At 47.6% G+C, this 18,953-nt stretch overlaps 1 protein-coding gene across 1 annotated transcript in view; it reads right to left on the bottom strand.

The window, feature by feature from the left end:
• plch2a (phospholipase C, eta 2a) overlaps positions 1-18,953 on the bottom strand; it is a 158,153-nt gene that overhangs the window by 100,337 nt on the left and 38,863 nt on the right. Inside the window, exon 5 of the mRNA XM_078557950.1 lies at positions 6,373-6,543. Coding sequence (XP_078414076.1) covers positions 6,373-6,543 — 171 coding nt within the window. The remainder of the gene's footprint in view (positions 1-6,372; positions 6,544-18,953) is intronic.

Raw genomic sequence — 18,953 nt, 5'->3', positions numbered from 1 at the left:
AAGGAGCTGAAGTGTGCTCCAGGAATGGCCACCCTGTGAATCATTAAACAGCTCATCCTACTTGACTTGTCTGCTAACACGCATACAGAGGCCACAGGGGTGTTGGCTGTGAGTGCTTCATCTAACACCTTCACCTAATAGTAACCAGCTGTTTGGAAGTAAACACAATGTTGATGTTGATTTCAAGCATTACATAAAGAGACAGTCATCATTTCATGTTCACTTGCTACTGGAGCTGGGAACAGGATTTCAGAAACACACCAGGAAACTTTCTGGGAACACTTTGGCAAGACTTCACCAACAACCAGACATTTATTCTGGAAATTCTCTCAAGACTTCACCTAAGAGTGAGTGCTGCTCTACTCCACCTTACAGTAGTTCCCGGGATAATGGGAGTGCTCAGTTATGGACATCTTCCCTGGCCTGGATGAGGAATGGGAGGGGGACTTGAGCCCAGGCAAAGCAGTCCCAGCTGCTACAGGGGAGAAGGACAGGCATATGAGGTGACTCAGATGGCATCCTTATCCATTGTGGGTATGGGACACCCCTCTTCCTCAGATCCTCATCCATCAGGACTTCCAGTTCCACATTCGAGAACCTGTGCACCTTCTCCCTCAGTCCTGCAGTGTGCCAACCAGAGCTCTTCACACCTTCATTGAAAGTAGGTGCGAAGAATCCACATATACTGCTCCATGAAATGTGCCACTAATCAGCACTGATCAGGGTCTAATCAGCAGTACTAAAGCTGCAGGCCTCTTGTTTCTGCCTGCAAGCATGCTCAAATCATCATAATCTTCACTTAGCCTGAAAATTGTGTGCCATAACCGGGGGTTTCTTTAACACCTGTTTTCTGTCTTTGATCCAAATGACCCTCAATGTCTGTGAACCTACCGCTGGCAGCTGGAGTGAAGCAGAATCACGCAAACTGTTCAGATGTCTCTAGCTGTTTTTTTTATTCATTCATGGGATGTGGGCATTGCTGGCTAGGCCAGCATTTATTGCCCATCCCTAATTGCCCTTGAGAAGGTGGTGGTGAGCTGCCTTCTTGAACCACTGCAGTCCATGTGGTGTAGGTACACCCACAGTGCTGTTAGGGAGGGAGTTCCAGGATTTTGACTCAGTGACAGTGAAGAAACAGCAATATATTTCCAAGTCAGGATGGTGAGAGGCTTCAAGGGGAACTTCCAGGTTGTGATGTTGCTATGCATCTGCTGCCTTCGTCCTTCTAGATGGTAGCGGTCATGGGTTTGGAAGGTGCTGTCTAAGGAGCCTTGGTTAGTTCCTGCTGGGCATCTTGTAAATGGTATTCACAAAGGAATTCACCAAGGTTCCTTAGACAGCACCTTCCAAATCCACGACTACTACCATCTTACCATCTAGAAAGACAAGGGCAGCAGATAGATGGAAACACCAGTACCTGGAAGTTCCCCTCTAAGATGTCACCATCCTGACTTGGAAATATATCACTGTTCCTTCACTGTCACTGGGTCAAAACCATGGAACTCCCTTCCTAACAGCACTGTAGGTGTACCTACACCACTTGGGCTGTAGCGGTTCAAGAAGGCAGCTCACCACCGCCTTCTCAAGGGCAACTAGGAATGGGCAATAAATGCTGGCCTAGCCCGTGAAGCCCACATCCTGTGAATGAATTTAAAAAAACTGCTGCCACTGTGCACCGGTGGTGGAGGGAGTGAATGTTTGTGGATGTGGTGTCAATCAAGCGGCCAGCTTTGTCCTGGATGGTATTGTGCCTCTTGAGTGTTGTGGGTGCTGCACTCATCCAGGCAAGTGGAGAGTATTCCATCACACTCCTGACCTGTGCCTTGTAGAAGGTGGACAGACTTTGGGGAGTCAGGAGGTGAGTTACTCATCGCAGGATTCCTAGCCTCTGACCTACTCTTGTAGCCACAGTATTTATATGGCTAGTCCAGTTTAGTTTCTGATCAATGGTAACCCCAGGCTGTTGATAGTGGGGAATTCAGTGATGGTAATGCCATTGAATGTCAAGGTTTGACAGTGCAATGAGCCCTGATGTTTCTCTATCTTATGCAAGAAGAAATCCAGTACATTGGACCTGTTGAATGCAGACTGGACTCAAGTAGTTAGTGTGAGATTTCACTGAATTAACTGGCATGTCCTGTGTGTGGGTTTTGCAGACAGATTAATCTGTGGCCCAAAACAGTGCTGAAGACACATCAGGTGGAATCGTCCCAGATTTGCACTAAGTGCGGTAGCAGGTAGGAGAAAGGACGTTTTACCCGCTGGCCACAACGGCGGCTTGTCACGCTGTATCACCCAGCCCTGCCTCTTTAATCATGCATTCCTGGGAAACAAGCTGTTTCCATGGCGGGCGAGCTCCGATCTGCCCACCACACCATCACCTCGCCGCTTCATCACACTGGGCGCCACATTTACAGTGCAGCTGCACACACACCTCGCAGTGCTTCCAGCCAGGACAACTGCAAAGAAGACATGGCCCTGAAAGGCAAGAAGACTGAAACCCCCCCAGTTTGGTGACACGTCCCTTGAGCGCTCTGTGGATGCTGTGGAGGGCCGCTGTGATGTCCTCTAGCTCAGCTCTAGCCGCAGGGAGTGCAGCAACATTACCACTCCGACTTGGTAGGTGAAGGCAGTGGTGATCACTGCAAAAGCTGTACAGAAGAGGTTGACCATCCTATGCAGAAAGAGGATGAATGATCTCATCCATGCAGCTAGGGTATGGCAACCATCCCATCACTCTAAACTCACACACTCAAGCCCATCACACATTCACTGGCATCTCACTCACTGCCAGCTCAAGGGACATCACCACCCATTCTCACACACACCCTCACATCTCCATCCGGCTTCATCTCCTCTGGAGGCTGCCTCCTCAGCCCTCACCATCTGAAGGCCACTTGCACAGATCAACTTGCGCCCCCCCCACGCCCCCACTTCCCCAGTACAGCGCTCGCTCTGCAGCCTGTTCCCATGCCTGAGGCCTCTTCTCCCCATTCCCCAAGCAAGCCCTAGCCCTGCAGCTGTTGAGAAGTCATCCCCACCTTATGGTTGGCTTGGTAGGTAGAGGCTGGCCTCAGAGCCTCACTAAAGGTGATGTGGTGCTGTCTGCGAAGCCTGGGAGCTGATGGCTGCGAGTGCTGCCCGAAGGTTGGCAAACAAACCTCACAGTGCTGAGTGAAGTGCAGCCCGCCAGGTGCATGTGGCTTATGTACAGTTGTGAAACACATCGGCCTGCAATCACGCCCACATGCCTGGATGATCCAGCGTGGGGGGGATGGTTCCAGTAAGCTGGGCTTATAATGATAAGCAGATGTATGAGAATGAGGTTCCCAGTGTCTGACAGCGGGAAACACGGTCTGTCATCGACAGACAGAGCGGACGATTGCAAACTGGTTTCACAGCGTCGTGAAACCCATTTTTGGCCTTCTCGCCATATTGTCCACTCAAGCCACCAAACTCGCCCGACGCCAGTGGGCACGGAAAATTCCACCCATCATATCCCATTGGATGGAGCATGTTCTGATGTCATTGAATATTATATCCAATAGGAGTCCATGGAGTGTTTTCTCTTGCCATCATTGGCTCTCAGCTAAAGGGGACGGAGTCTTTTATGGTAGTTTGATTTTTCAATATCTCTGGGGTTGGTATTGGATGGGAGGCAGGGCAGAAGCACACCTGAGGCAGAGAATAAAGGGGAGGAAGATGTGGTTCGTCGGACAGGTCAAATGAAGAAAGTGCACAGTAGAAACATTCTGAACTCAAGGTATACACAGTGCTGAAGGGGAATGGTTACAAAATAGAGCTATGACTCTCGTATCATCACACTGAGCATTGGTTAGCAAAGCAAAAAGAAAATTATGAACAAAACTAAAAGAAACTTTAGGCATAAAACATTGACCTTTTAAATAATACTATAGGCTGCTAAGAGAGGCTGTCCATAAGTTTTCCTCTTGTTGGGGCACCACCTAGCACCACCGAGCCACAGAGACCAGAAAGAAACACATTTTGGTTCCTCAGCTGATCTCAGCTGCAGCGATAGTCACGGGGTTACTGTTGCCCTTGGTACTCATCTCTGAGTTGGAAGGTTATGGGTTCCAATCCAGTGATTTGATCACATGATCTAGACTGACGCTCCCATTGGTTTACTGAGGGAGTGTTGCATTATCTGAGGCTTTCAGATGAGGGGTCAAACCTGTCTTCTCAGCTTGATCTAAAAGATCCCACAGCAATATTTTGATGAAAAGCAGACAGGTTCTCTCCAGCGTTCTGGCCAAATTTATCCCTCGACCAGGATCACAATAAACAGCTTATCTGGTCATTATCACATTGCTGCTTGTGGTAACATTGGCAGCCACAGTTTCTACATTGCAATAGTGCCTACCCTTCAAAAGGACTTCATTCACTGTAAAGCACCTTGGGACATCCTGAGGTAATGAAAGGCACTATATATATATAGAGGACTGTACCCCAGCAAAGAGTCAAGGCTACTAGGCAAAGGGAGGAAATAGAAATGATGGGCAAAAACGCAGGCAGTGATTTAATCATTTGGAAGGTTGGTGTGAAGTTGGAGCCATGTTTGGATGGTGAGAGCTCAGCACACTGCCAGCAGAGCCCACAAGAGGCAGTATAGAGCAACAGAGGACAAGTGAGATTGGTATTCAAATATATGAAAAGATTTTAGAACTACATTTTACTGTTCTCTCGCCTGTTCAAATTGGTAATGATACGGGCAGCCCATAAATCTGTTATCATATCATGTTAACACCTTGGGAAATAAGCTTAACTACATGATCCTTCAGAAATATTGGACAGATGCAAAGTAAACACAGCTGTCTGTTTTTAATATTGGCAGCCCATAAACATATAGGAAAATGTCTGAGTCAGCATGTTCAGCATGTGTAACAGTCGAGGGAGTCCCACATCCACTGTACCATTGATCCATTCACAAGGCCCAGAACATTGCACTGAGATGGTGAACAAATTGCAAATTAATGACTGGTATTATACTTAAAGCCTTATCATCATTCTGCAGCAGGCTGAAGTTTAAACAAAATTACTGTCTGACTCCTCCACCAACCTCACTCTTCTTTCCCCTATCAAAATCAGCCTTTTAAACCCCAAGCTCAGAGTCAATGCTACTTGACATTTCTCTCTCTCTCTCTCTCCACGACTTCATCCAGCCAGCCAATGCCTCCAAACAGGTTGCTCCTTTAAATCCAACCTCTTGTGCACCCTTTTTCCAACACCCTCTCTCCCCAGCCCACCACCCTTCACCAACATTGAGACCTGTGACTTTGGATGTCAAGGCCCCACTGATTTCCCTCCCTGAACCATTCTGCTTCTGCGTGTATTTCCTTCTTTAAAACCCTCCTTAAAACCTGCCCCTTTGACCAAGGTTTTGGTCACTCCCTCCTAATCTCTCTCTCTCTCTTTGGCTGTCTCCTTCTGTTTCTGTGAGTGTTTTACTGATAAATACAAGGTGGTATTGCCACCCATCTCTCCTTCTTTGATATGCCACTATGGGTATCAACTCCTTCGATTCAGTTTCTCAGGACCTCCAGGTTCATTCAGCTCAATTTCTTTCTTTATCAAGACCTCAATCCAAACCTATCTACCACCTCACCAAAATCCCTCAGTCCAACCCACCCCTCTCTCTTTTTAGCAGTCCCTCAAAGCAAGGAGGATGCTTGCCATGGAGTACAGCCCATGGAAAGAGTTTGTGCGCAGAGTTTTTTAATCGGGGAGAGTGGTGTGCTGCAGCTACCACATGGCTCTGGTTCACCAGGAGACTCTCCCGCTCATTTCTTCTGTCGAAGGCGCATCAGAAGGAATTTACAGGTTGATAATCAACCTGCTCGGCCACATTCTGAACACACCTTCCATGGTCCTGAAGTGGAACTTGAACCCAGAGCTTCTGGCTCAGAGGTAGGTGCACTAGCACTCCATCCAACATATCTACCATCTCACCAATATCCCTCAATGCAACCCAATCTCACCAATGTATCTGAATCCTACTTTCTTGCCAATATCCCTCAATCTCAATTTCTCACCAAAAGCTTATTATACTTAATGTTAAAAAAAAGGCCTAACTTTCTCTCTTGCCCTTAAGTTGACTGTTTTAAACCATTGTCCCTTAATTAAAACTCTGTTGCCAAAGTTAGCTTAGCACAGACTGAGAATCTGTTCTGCCTCCCAGGACTGTGCTCTTATTAATTAAACAAGTCAGGCAAATACCCGCAAACCATTAACAGCTCAAACCATGTTTTTGATGGACCAATGACATACTCTCAGCCTAATTTGAGTCCTGATTGGAAGTCTATGCACAGAAGGCATCACTCTGCTCTGGGACTCACTCTGATTCAAACTGCTCACCTTTTGCTCCACCTCCAGAAATTTCTTCAGGTCATCAGAGTCTAATTGGTCCTTGTGGTTACTGTACATCAGCATCAGAAGATAGAGGTCCCGTCGTGTGGACATCATCTTATAAAACGCGCAAAACTCTTCAAAGTCCAACGTCCCTTGGTTCTCATCCGTGTCTGCCTCCTAGTAACAAGAGAAAGACAGTCACATGTAACTTCCGTTACTGCACTCCCAGATTCCGAATTTTTCTCTCATTCCCTACAGGGTTCAAACACGCCAAAGAAAATTACTGGACAAATTCAAAAATATCGGTACTTTGTTAAACGCCAAAGAAAGATTTGTATTTATATAGCCTCTTTTGTGACCTCAGGACATCCCAAAGCACTTTACAGCCAATTAAGTACTTTTCAACAGTGTCACTGTTATAATTTAGGAAATGTGGCAGCCAATTCGTGCACAGCAAGCTCCCACAAACAGCAATGTGATAATGAGTAGATAGTCTGTTTTAGTCAGGTCAAATGAGGGGTTGATATCGGCCCAGGCCAATATTTAAGCATCAAAGAAGTAAAGGATTCTGCCAAATGTACATGAACTCACAAAAGGCACTTTTTGGCCTTTACATTTTCAGGGAGGCTCCGCGGGTCCTGCCTGATTTTTCCTCATTTTTAATTTAGTGCCAGGCTCGCCCAAAAAGCTCCGGCAAGTCCTCCTTCCGATGCTCCATGCAGTTGTGAGCCTGGATCCTGAGTATTGTCAGGTTAGTTTAGTGTGGGGGCGGTAGGGAAGAGTCTTGTACTGAGACCAATCCTGTTCTTACCCAATACCTACACAGGCCCCCTTTCCAACCAGAGCCACGAGACAGTGAGCAGGATTAGGGGCCCCTGATGCACCCAAGGGTCACAGGCTTATTATGCTGCCCCGAACTGTTGCCCCTTTCCAGTTTGCCTAAGCCTGTACATTCCCTGATCACTAACTAATCACTCCAAGGTGTCAGCCACAGCTCAGTGGGTAACACTTTCACCTCTGAGTTAGAAGGTTATGGACTCAAATCCCACTCCGCAAAACTGAGCACAAAATCCAGGCAGACCCTCCAGTGTGTTTCTGCATAAACGGAGGTGCATCTTTCGGATGTGGCATTAAACTGAGACTCCATCTGTCCTCCCAGGTGGATGTTAAAGACTTCCGAAGTACTATTTTGATGATGAGCAGGGGAGTTCTCCCTGGGACAGGATTTTATGTCCTGTGGGTGAGCATCCGATGTCATTGCGCCCTTGCGCGATATTTTGGTCGGCAGGCGCGCGCAAGAGTCAGCAGTGTGCCTGCCAATAATTGAGAGGCCTATTAAGGCCCTTAATAAAATAATCAACCGCTATTTTTTGCTGCCCGTTGAACCTTACAGTTGGCGGCCGGGCGAATCAGCCAGGCGGCCTTTAGATTTTTTATGAAGCCTCATCCACGGGTGGGATGAGGTTTCCAGCAGTAATTTAAAAAAATTAAAAGTTTTTACACATCATTTTTAACATGTCCCTGTTGATGTGTCTGAGTCACATGTGGGGACATGTTTCTCTCCTTTTTAAAATCTTTATTTTTGTTTCCACCATTCTTCAGCTCCTTGAGGCAGCTCTATGCCCTCAGGGAGCTTACAGCGCGCACTCCCCCACCGCTTGAGCAGACTTTTGCGCTTGCACTCCTCCCGCCCCCACCCCGGCAGCGCTGAGCTCCTCATTAATTAGCCAGTCAGCGTGAAATCGCAGTCGTGGCCAATTGCGGGCGGCGGTCCGTTCCCTGGCCACTCCCAGGCTCTCCCACCATGCCCGCCCAACAACTGGAAAATCCTGTCCTGACCAACATTTATCCATCAACCAACATCACAGTAAAAACTGATCATCACGAGCACATTTCTTTTTGTGGGATCTTACTGTGCACAAATTGGCTGCTGCGTCTCCTACGCTACAAGAGTGGCTACATTTCAAAAATATTCATTGGCTGTAAAGTGCTGAAGTCATGAAAGGTGCTTTCTAAATGTAAATTCTTTCTTCCCTTCATTGAACGAGGACGGAATTGGGCATTGCTGTGATGCCCATTTGGTTGAATAGTCAACTGACAAGCACATTGCTTTCCTCAGCCGAGATCAGCAGATTCAGCGGAGGAGGCGAAGATGGGCAGAAACATTTCTTGTTTAAGAAAAGGGGAGAGTGGTGGAGGGACGGATGGGAAATCACAAGATACCATAGAGGATCTCTTCCTATCACACTGGACACCCCCTTTAAGAAATTAGGTGCGAATGATTTAAGACAGCTGTGTGCTGCTGTTCTCCATTAGTCTGAACACGCTTGGATGGTTTACTCACACAGCATCTTGGTTTGTTAACAAGCATTGGATATGACACAGAGGCTATGGTAGGATGTGGGCATTTGCCAAATCCATTATCTTGGCTCCCAGCAAGCGGGGAGGTGTTAACTAGTGACTAGGCCCCTCCCCACAGAGTTTTGTCATTTAAATTTGGCATTATTCTATTTAATGAAATCATTATCAGCTTCCCTCACTGCCGGAGTTGCAGAGTAGGATTTGCACATTTTGTCACACAGGGTCAAATCTATAGCTTGCCCTGGACAAGAAAGAATTAAAAAGGAAGCACGGAATAGAAAATAAACAGAGACAAAGGAAAAGGCAGACAGAGAGGAAAAGGGAAAGATAGGCAGAGGTTGGCATTCAGAGGAAATGGAGAGAGATAGACAGAGAGGAAAGAGAGAGTAGACAGAGAGAATGGACAAGAGGATGACAGTAAGAGAGAAAGTTGGACAGTCAATGAGAGACTGACAGAAAGAAGAGATAGAAAGAGATGGACAGACAGGGACAGGGTGAGAGGAAGAAGATGAAGAAGAAGGGCTTGCATTATAGTGTCTTTCATGACCACTGGATGTTCCAAAGCGAGAGGTAGATGGAGACAAAGAGCAATTAAGATTGGCAATGAGACACATAAACACATACACCTGCAGAGAGAGAAAGTGACAGAAAAGAAAAAGAGGGTGGCAGATAGAGAGAGACAGAGATAGGAAGATCGTGGCAGAGAGAGGCGATACACAGGGACAGTAAAACTGATAGACACAGACAAGGTGAGACTGAATCTAGGACGGTATCTAATCTCAATGGGACATGCTGTTTTCACAGAGATAAAACAAACAATTGGACTCCAGACACTACCTAATAACCCAAATCAGTTCTGACAATGGAAAATTGCAGTCATTCTCCACTAAAAAGGACATTATCTTGTGCAGATGCTGGAGTTAATGATCACTTGAATATGTGCAGTTAGATAGAGGCAAATCGAAACAATATAAAAGAACCCAGTAATAAGCTGATATCTGTGGAGCACAAGAAATAACTGGTAATGAAAACAAATCAATGGACCCCAAACTGCCTTTGGCTGCAAATTTGTTCTCACTTTTGTTTATAGTTTGACAGCCTGAATTGCATTAGCATAATAAATGAGACTGGGTGTAATTCCAAACTGCCATTTAGTCTGATTTAAAGAGAGTACGATTCCAAACCACTCGTAAGCCAGGTTGACACTGAGTGCTGAAAGAGTGCTGCATTGTTGGAGGTGCTGGCTTTTGGACAAGGTGTTAAACCGAGGCCCCCTCCAGCTGTTCCAATTAGAATTTAAAAGATCCCATGGTATTAATTGAAAAGAGTAGGTATTTGTCTCAAGGCCCTGATTAACACTCCTCCCTCACTAACTCCATTACCATCAAGTATCTGTCCCAAGGCACTGATTAACACTCCTCCCTCATTAACACCATCACCACCAACTTCACAGGTCTTTCATCCCATTGCTGTTTGTTGGTTTCTTGCATTGTGCAAGAGGTTTTTAGCTCTTCTCAGACCAAGGGCTGCCAACCCTCCAGATTGTCCAGGTACCTCCAGAAGGTAAAGGTTAATCTACAGGAGCACAATCCAGGAGAAAAATTATAGGGCATTAAAAGATATCGCAGACGAGAAAATGCTGTTTGACTGACAGTCAAGAATGACCTATTGGATAATCAGGAGACTGGTCATTTTCCAGTTAGCCATAGGAAGGTGGAGCATTAAGAGGATCGGAGGATCTGGCCGCCAATGGCTGGAGAGTTGGGGAGGAGCAGTTGGCAGTATAAGGTCATATGGTGAAACTTCCAGTAATATGTCCAATCAGAACTGACAACTCTAACCCTTATCATAGGTCACCCTGCCCAACCTGATAACGAGAAACTACAACATGAAATATAGAATCAGACTCTCATAACTTTCATCACATTGAAACCAAGACAGGTTGCTCAATTCCAACTCCAACTCAGTCATCCTTTGAGGCTCCAAACTGTGGGGCTCCTTACCTCCCTCTGTCCCGACTGCAATTTGTCTAGGCTTCTCTTCTATTCTCTTCAACCATGATTCTATAAGATTTAGCCTGGGGGAATCCAGAACAAGGAGGCATCAACTAAACATTAGTGCTTGGCCACTTAGGAGGGAAATTGGGAAGCACTTTATCACTCAAAAGGGTAGTGACAATCTGGAACTCTCTCCCCCAAAAGTCAATTGAAATTTTCAAGACTGAGAAGGATAGATTTTTGTTGGGTAAGACAACCAAGGGATTTGGGGCAAAGGCGGGAAAATGGGGTTAAGATACAAATGAGCTGTGATCTCTTTGAAATGCAGAACAGGCTCAAGGGGCTGAATGGCTGACTCCTGTCCCTACATTCCCCCTTATTCTTTGGATATTTTCTAAAGAGGAGTGGTCTGTTTTGTATAGGAGGGCAGCGATCTTCCTGACAGAGTGAAGGGAGCAAGTTATGGTGGAGAAAGTAGCAACTTGGGGACAGAATGTGACCTGGGTAATCACAGAGGAAGTACAGACTGTCAAGCCAATGACAACTTGCATTTATATAGCACCTAAAAAGTAGTAAAACCATAAGCAGGTGCTTCAAAACAGCGTAATCTGACAAAGAAGACATTAGGAGAGGTGACCAAACAATTGGTCAAAATGATAGGGTTTTAGGAATGCCTTTAAAGAAGGAGAGAGAGGTATAAAGGCAAAGAGATTTAGGGAGATAATTTCAGAGCTTAGAACCCAGGGAGCTGAAGGCTCAGATGCCAATGGTCGAGGGGTTAAAATCGAGGATGTGCAACGGGCCAGAATTGGAGGAATCCAGGATAGGGAAGGGTGTAGGGGATGGGGGAGGTTGTAGAGATAGGGAAGGTTTTAGGGGCTGGAGGAGGTTGTAGAGATAGGGAAGGTTTTAGGGGCTGGAGGGGTTTGCAGAGATAGAGAGGATTGTAGAGGCTGGAGGAGATTACAGATACAGGGAAGGTTATAGGGGTTGGAGCAGGTTGTAGAATAGGGAGGGTTGTAGGGGCTGGAGGAGGTCACAGAGATAGGGAGGGTTATAGGGGCTGGAGGAAGTTGTAGAGAGAGGGGGTATTGTAGGGGTTGGAGGATGTTACAGGTTAGAGAGAGGGAGGGTTGTAAGGGCTGGAGGAGGATACAAAAATAAAGAGGGTTGTAGGGACTGGAGGAGGTCACAGATAGGGAGGGTTATAGGGACTGGAGGAGGTTGTGGAGATAGGGAGGGTTGTAGGGGCTGGAGGAGGTTACAGAGATAGGGAGGGTTATAGGGGCTGGAGGAAGTTGTAGAGAGAGGGGGTATTGTAGGGGTTGGAGGATGTTACAGGTTAGAGAGAGGGAGGGTTGTAAGGGCTGGAGGAGGATACAAAAATAAAGAGGGTTGTAGGGACTGGAGGAGGTCAAAGATAGGGAGGGTTGTAGGGACTGGAGGAGGTTGTGGAGATAGGGAGGGTTGTAGGGGCTGGAGGAGGTTACAGAGAAAGTGAGGGTTGTAGGGGCTGGAGCATGTTACAAAGATAGTGAGGGTTATAGGGGCTGGAGGTGGTTACAGGTCAGAAATAGGGAGTGTGAGGACACGGATGATTTGACCACCCAGCACAATAGTCATGGTTTTTGTCGGCAGCAAAAGGACGATGATATCTGGTGGATAAGTTTTAATATCCTGCCATTTTATGCAGTATATTATACAACACAGTTTACAGTAATAACCAACATGCAGCGATGGAACACAGAAAATATCAGGAAGAGGGAGAAGAGGGGTTTCCTGAGGGCGGTATCTTATAAACCCACCATTTCCAGGTCAGTTAAAATAATTACACTACTTTTGCTTTCATTTTAACGTAGTAACATTGGCCATGGCCAAGGTCGCTTGGCAACGTCCTTCCATCTGAGTTACAAATAGCTCATTGGGTTTCAGGACACGTGCAGTGCAGCACCAACTCTGTAAGCGCCACTGCTCAAACTGCGCAGGGTGAGAGTCAGACCAGGCATTGGACAATGTGACCAGTTCTGGCCACCAAGGCACAAGGGAGACATTCAAAACTGGCGCAGAGAGGAGGTGCAAGACTGATGTCCAGTCTTGGAGGAGTGAGGATGGGACTGGAGAAGCTATGGGACTCTTCAACCTCGAAAGGGGGCAATTGAGAGAGGATATCGTGGAGGCAAATAAACAGGGAACAGTGCAGTGAAAGTATATCTGAAGCACGGCTTCAAGTTAAACTGAGGCAAGCGGGAAGTTCAAATCGACAAATGTCAGAGTTAAGAAATGCTTGTAAGTTCTTCCTTCACTAAATGTTTTCACTCATGGACCTTCCTGGGCAGGGGAGTGAAACTGAAACCTTGGAATTGTTTTATGAAGCAGCTGGGTTGGTGGGGAGGGTGTAAATTCTAGGGGTTTTTTTTAGCTGAATGAGTTATGATGGGCCAAATGCCCTTCCTCACCTGCATCTCTCCGGAACCCATCCTATGGATAGGTTCCCCTCTTCCAAAAAAAAATCTTATTTTAAAAACTCTCAGTGCCTCATAATCTCATGCATCTCCGAAATACATTAAGATTCTAAAAAACAGTGTGATTCACATGACCAATTAATAAGATGCAAAATATTAATGTATATGCAAATGAGCGGGTGCTTGCCTGGGGCTTAGCAGTGGTGTTACTCCACAAGAGACAAGGAAGTTAGTGGGAGTTCAAGAAATACTTTTTTATAGGCACTTTTCTTAATGATCATAGTTTGCTTCACCGAATGTGTGCAGGTGTTTTGGTCTCTGAAGGTTGCATTATACCAAAGATTTTGAGTAAGTTTTTTTATTCGTTCATTGGATGTGGGGCATTGCTGGCTAGGCCAGCATTTATTGCCCATCCCTAATTGCCCTCGAGAAGGTGGTGGTGAACTCCCTTCTTGAATCACTGCAGTCCATGTGGTTTAGGTACACCCACAGTGCTGTTAGGGAGGGAGTTCCAGGATTTTGACCCAGCGACAGTGAAGGAACGGCGATATATTTCCAAGTCAGGATGGTGAGTGGCTTGGAGGAGAATTCCAGGTGGTGGTGTTCCCATGTGTCTGCCGCCCTTGTCCTTCTAGATATTAGTGGTCATGGGTTTGGAAGGTGCTGTCTAAGGAGGCTTGGCGAATTCCAACAGTGAATCTTGTAGTTGGTACACACTGCTGCTACTGCGCGTTGGCGGTGGAAGGAGTGAATGTTTGTGGATGAGGTGCCAATCAAGTGGGCTGCTTTGTCTCGGATGGTGTCAAGCTTCTTGAGTGTTGTTGGAGCTGCTCTCATCCAAGCAAGTGGAGCAAGCACGCACACTCCTGATGTGTGCCTTGTACATGGTGGACAGGCTTTGGGGAGTCAGGAGGTGAGTTACTTGTCACAGGATTCCTAGCCTCAGGCCTGCTCTTGTAGCCACAGTATTTATATGGCTAGTCCAGTTCAGTTTTTGGTCAATGGTAATCCCCAGGATGTTGATAGTAGGGGATGCAGTGATGGTAATGTCATTGAATGTCAAGAGGCGATGGTTAGATTCTCTCTTGTTGGAGATGGTCATTGCCTGGCACTTGTGTGGTGTGAATGTTACTTGGCACTTGTCAGCCCAAGCCTGGATATTGTCCAGATCTTGTTGCATTTAGACATGGACTGCTCCAGTATCTGAGGTGTCGAGAATGGTGCTGAACATTGTGCAATCATCAAAGAACATCCCCACTTCTGACCTTATGATGGAAGAGAAGTAATTGATGAAGCAGCTGAAGATGGTTGGCCCTAGGACAGTATCCTGAGGAACTCCTGCAGTGATGGCCTAGAACTGAGACCATTGACCTCCAACATCCTCAACCATCTTCCTTTGTGCTAGGTATGACTTCAACCAGTGGAGAGTTTTCCCCTGATTCCCGTTGACTCCAGTTTTGCTAGGGCTCCTTGCTGCCACACTCAGTCAAATGTGGCCCTGATGTCAGGGGCAGTCACTGTTACCTCACCTCAGGAGTTCAGCTCTTTTGTCCATGTTTGAACCGAGGCTGAAATGAGTTCAGGAGCCAAGTGGCCCTGGCGGAACACAAACTGGGCATCAGTGAGCAGGTTATTGCTAAGTAAGTGTCGCTTGATAGCACTGTTGATGATCTCTTCCATTACTTTACTCATAATCGTGAGTAGACTGATGGGGCAGTAATTGGCTGGGTTGGTTTTGTCCTGCTTTTTGTGTGCAGGACATGGCTGGGTAATTTTCCACATTGCTGCTTAGATGCCAGTGTTGTAGCTGTACTGGGATAGCTTGGAAAGGGGCGTGGCAAATAGACGGAAAGGCTTACATCTATATAACATGTTTTGTGCCATCAGGATGTCCAAAGCACTTTCTTATGAAGTATTTTTGAAGTGTGGTCAATGTCGTAATGTAGAAAATGTAGCAGTTATTTTGCACAAGGTCTCACAAACAATAATGAGATTATGACCAGATGTTGGGCGGAATTGTCCCAGATTTGCACTAAGTGCGGTAGCGGGCGGGTAAAACGATATTTTACCTGCCCAGCCGCAATGGTGGCTTTTTACGCCGTGTCATCCCAAACATGCAGCATTGATTATGCATTCCCAGAAAACACGCCATTTCACTCTCATTCACCCGCCACGCCATCACCTCACCGCTTCATCACGCCAGGCGCCATATTGAAAGTCCAGCTGTGTGCACACCTCTCAGTGCTTCCAGCCCTCAACTGCTGAAGAGAAGACCTGGCCTTGAAAGGCAAAAAGACTGCAGCCCCCAGATTCAATGACGCGTCCCTCGAGCGCCTTCTGGACATACTGGAGGCTCGCCGTGATGTCCTCTACCCCCGCTCTGGCCACAGGATGGGCAGCAACCTCACTAATCCGGCTTGGGAGGTGTCAATGCCCTTCAAAAGAGGACAACCACCCGGTGCCACAAGAGGATGAATGATCCCTTCCGTTCCGCCAGGGTAAATTACTCTTCTCATCACTCTCAACTCACACACTCACAAACCCATCACATATCCACAGGGATCTCACTCACTGCCGGTTCAAGGGACATCACCATTCACTCTCTCACACACACCGTCATTGTCCTCAGCCCGTCCATGGGACCACTCGCCACCTATAAATGCCAGTCATACTTATCATCTGGCCTGGCAGGCATCCTGCTTAGACTCTCTCTCCATCTCTATCCATGCAGGACAAGTTGGCACAAAACCAGAGTGAGAGGTTGCAGACCGGTGGAGGAATGCCTGAAATCAAGGTCCTCACGGACTTTGCAAACAGAGTCATCCAGCTGGCCAGCGATGATCTGGACTGTTCCTGTGCTGACAGTGAGGTTGATGCTGCTCTACCAAGTGAGGATCTAGCAGTGCAACATCCATCAGACAACCATGCTGTGCAGACAACTATGCTGTGAGTGATGTGTCCTGTTTCACAGGCCACTGCCATGCACTAATTATCTCTCCTTGCTTTCGCAGACATATCTGCCAAACAGCCAACAGAGTCCATGGCCTAGGGCCTCCAATCAAGCCCTGAAGAAACATCTGAAGAGGAATCTGAGGCACCCTCCTTGAAGACCCATCACAGCGCTCACCCACACCCTCCGCCAGCACAGAGACACACACCTCAATGGCACCCAGCTTTAGAGTAGCCCCGGGATCACAGTCTGGTGAGCACATCACACTGTCTGATCCACAGTAGGCGGCGGCAGGGACTTCCCAGGTGTCCAGCACTCAGAGGACTGCTGGAGAACAGAAATCTGTTGAGTCCGAGTCGGATGACAAGCCTCTGGACTCGGTCATATCACAGTTGCTGGAGCTGCAAAGGCAAAGGCAAGCTCGGGAACAACAGGAAGGGATGTCCGCTGCACTCCTTAGATTGCAAGGCACGATGGGGGAGTCCATCTGCCTTCAGTCTGAGGTGATAGCGCTGGCATGCCAACACAACAAGGTCAACACTGGTAGGATGGTAATAATATAACAACAAAAAACTGCGGATGCTGGAAATCCAAAACAAAAACAGAAACAGAAATACCTGGAAAAACTCAGCAGGTCTGGCAGCATCGGCGGAGAAGAGCACAGTTGACGTTTCGAGTCCTCATGACCCTTCAACAAAACTAAGTAAAAATAGGAAAGGGGTGAAATATAAGCTGGTTTAAGTGGTTGGGGGGGGTGAGGAGAAGGGGGGCGGGTTGTTGGGACAAGCAAGCAGTGATAAGAGGAGATAACCAAAAGATGTCACTGGTAGGATGGTGGCTGCCATGGAGACCTTGGTCCGGGAGGTCATTCCTGCACTGCTGTGTGGGCTGAACACTATCACTGACACCATAGTTGGCCACCAACAGTGTGTATGTGAGGGGGGTGCGGGGCAGTTCGATCTCACTCCAACTACCCTTTCTCCTCAAGGGGTCAGCCAGGGGCCCTTGACCACCCATAGGGAAGAGGATCAGCAGGTGTCATCCATCCTGGGCCCATCCATCCAGGTGACTCTGGGAGTATCCAGCCTATCCGAATCCCCTCTTCCTGTGACCTCAGCAGCTCCAGCTCCACAGGCCGAGGAGGGTGTCACTGCCACACAGCAGGACCCCGAAAGCAGGCCTGGGTCCTCCAGGTCTCGGCCGTCCAGAGGACGCCCACCAACGTCATCACAGACAGGGCGTAGCAGTCAGCGGGCTGCCTCCACCTCCACTGTGGATGGCCAGGGAGCACCAAAACTTAATGGCAGGGTTAGGAAAGTTAAGAAGATGTAGTTGCACAGCCTGGGCACGGGTGTTAATCATTTGTACATAATGTTCACTATTGCCAATAAATTCCCAAGAATGTCTCCCTGCCTATGGCTCCTTGTTCTGATGAGCAGTGTTCATGTCACTCAGATGTGAAACCTTTCTGCACAAGATAAAGGCAGGTATCTCAGTCCAAGGCCTTTTCCCTGCGCTTTGTGCAGCCTTCAGACCACAGTGATGGTCCAGCCTCTCACTCCCTGGACACATTACTGATGCCTGCACCTTGACGGCGCTTATCATTGCTGCCAGAATGTCATCAACAGGCATCACAGAGTTCTGTCATTCTCTCTGTGTGCTCAGCACCTTTAAGGTGGGGCTGGCCCCCATCTCTTCAGCATCTGTGACCAGTGACATTGTGCTCCTGAAGGGATCAGGTGCTGAAGGCAGACAAAGGCTCAGATGCTTTTAAAGTTTCATGGCTGCGTCTCTCTATGACCCTGAAGTGAGTGAGCTGCCCTGGGCCAGACAGGAGTCAGACATTCTCAGAGGCTGTGTGAAGATTTATGGAGTGTCCTCACTGCATGTCATCATCATCCTCCTGCAATCGAGCGACTATTGGGCCTCCACTGCGTCTCCATGACAGGAGTATTCTCACAGAGGGTACGTGCGTTGCCATAAGCCAGACTGGAGTCAAATGTTCACAGATGCAATGTGAGGATCTATGGGGTCACCTCACTGCATATTGTCATCATCCTCCACAAATCTAGCAGCTATGAGGGCCTCCCGAGCAAGCCTGCCTTGTCTGGCCAGGGCCTCATGCCCGTCATCATCACCTTCGAGGACCTCCTCACCCTCATCCCCATCAGCGTCCTCCTCATCGGAGGAAACCTCCAGCTTCTCCATCTCCTCCTCAGCCAGACCCTCTCCCCATTGCAGCGCCAGGTTGTAAAGGGCGCAGCAGATGACGATGATGTGTGACACCCTCTGTGGGCTGTATTGCAGGGCACCGCCAGATCAGTCCAGGCACCAGAACCTCATTTGCAGCATCCCGATGGTTTGCTCCATCAAGTTGCGAGTTGCAGCATGAGCCTTGTTGTGCCTTTGCTCTGCTGCAGTCTGAGGCCGCCACACGCATGTCATCAGCCTCATCCTCTGCAGGTAGCCCTTGTCCCCGAGGAACCATCCCTGCAGCTTCTGTGGATGCTGGAAGACTTCAGGGATCTGTGACCGACTGGGAATGTAGGAGTCGTGCACAGTCGCTAGGAACCATACGCAGACCTGCCGAATGTGTTTGTAATGGTTGCACACCAGCTTTGCCGAATGGCTTCCATAATGGACAGTTACTATGCTTATGCCTTTTACTTGAATGTCTTCATTCGTATACGTTTTTAGCTTGGCAGCAGTTTCTTCTAAACTTAATTGATGTTCACCATTATTCAAATATCTGAAGGTATGTTCCCCAATTAATGTGACACCCCTATTCAAGAAGGGAGGGAGACAAAAAGCAGGAAA

The sequence above is a fragment of the Cetorhinus maximus genome, chromosome 15, assembly GCF_964194155.1.
Source record: "Cetorhinus maximus chromosome 15, sCetMax3.hap1.1, whole genome shotgun sequence".
Lineage (NCBI taxonomy): Eukaryota > Metazoa > Chordata > Chondrichthyes > Lamniformes > Cetorhinidae > Cetorhinus > Cetorhinus maximus.
This window is presented reverse-complemented; position numbering and strand designations above follow the sequence as displayed.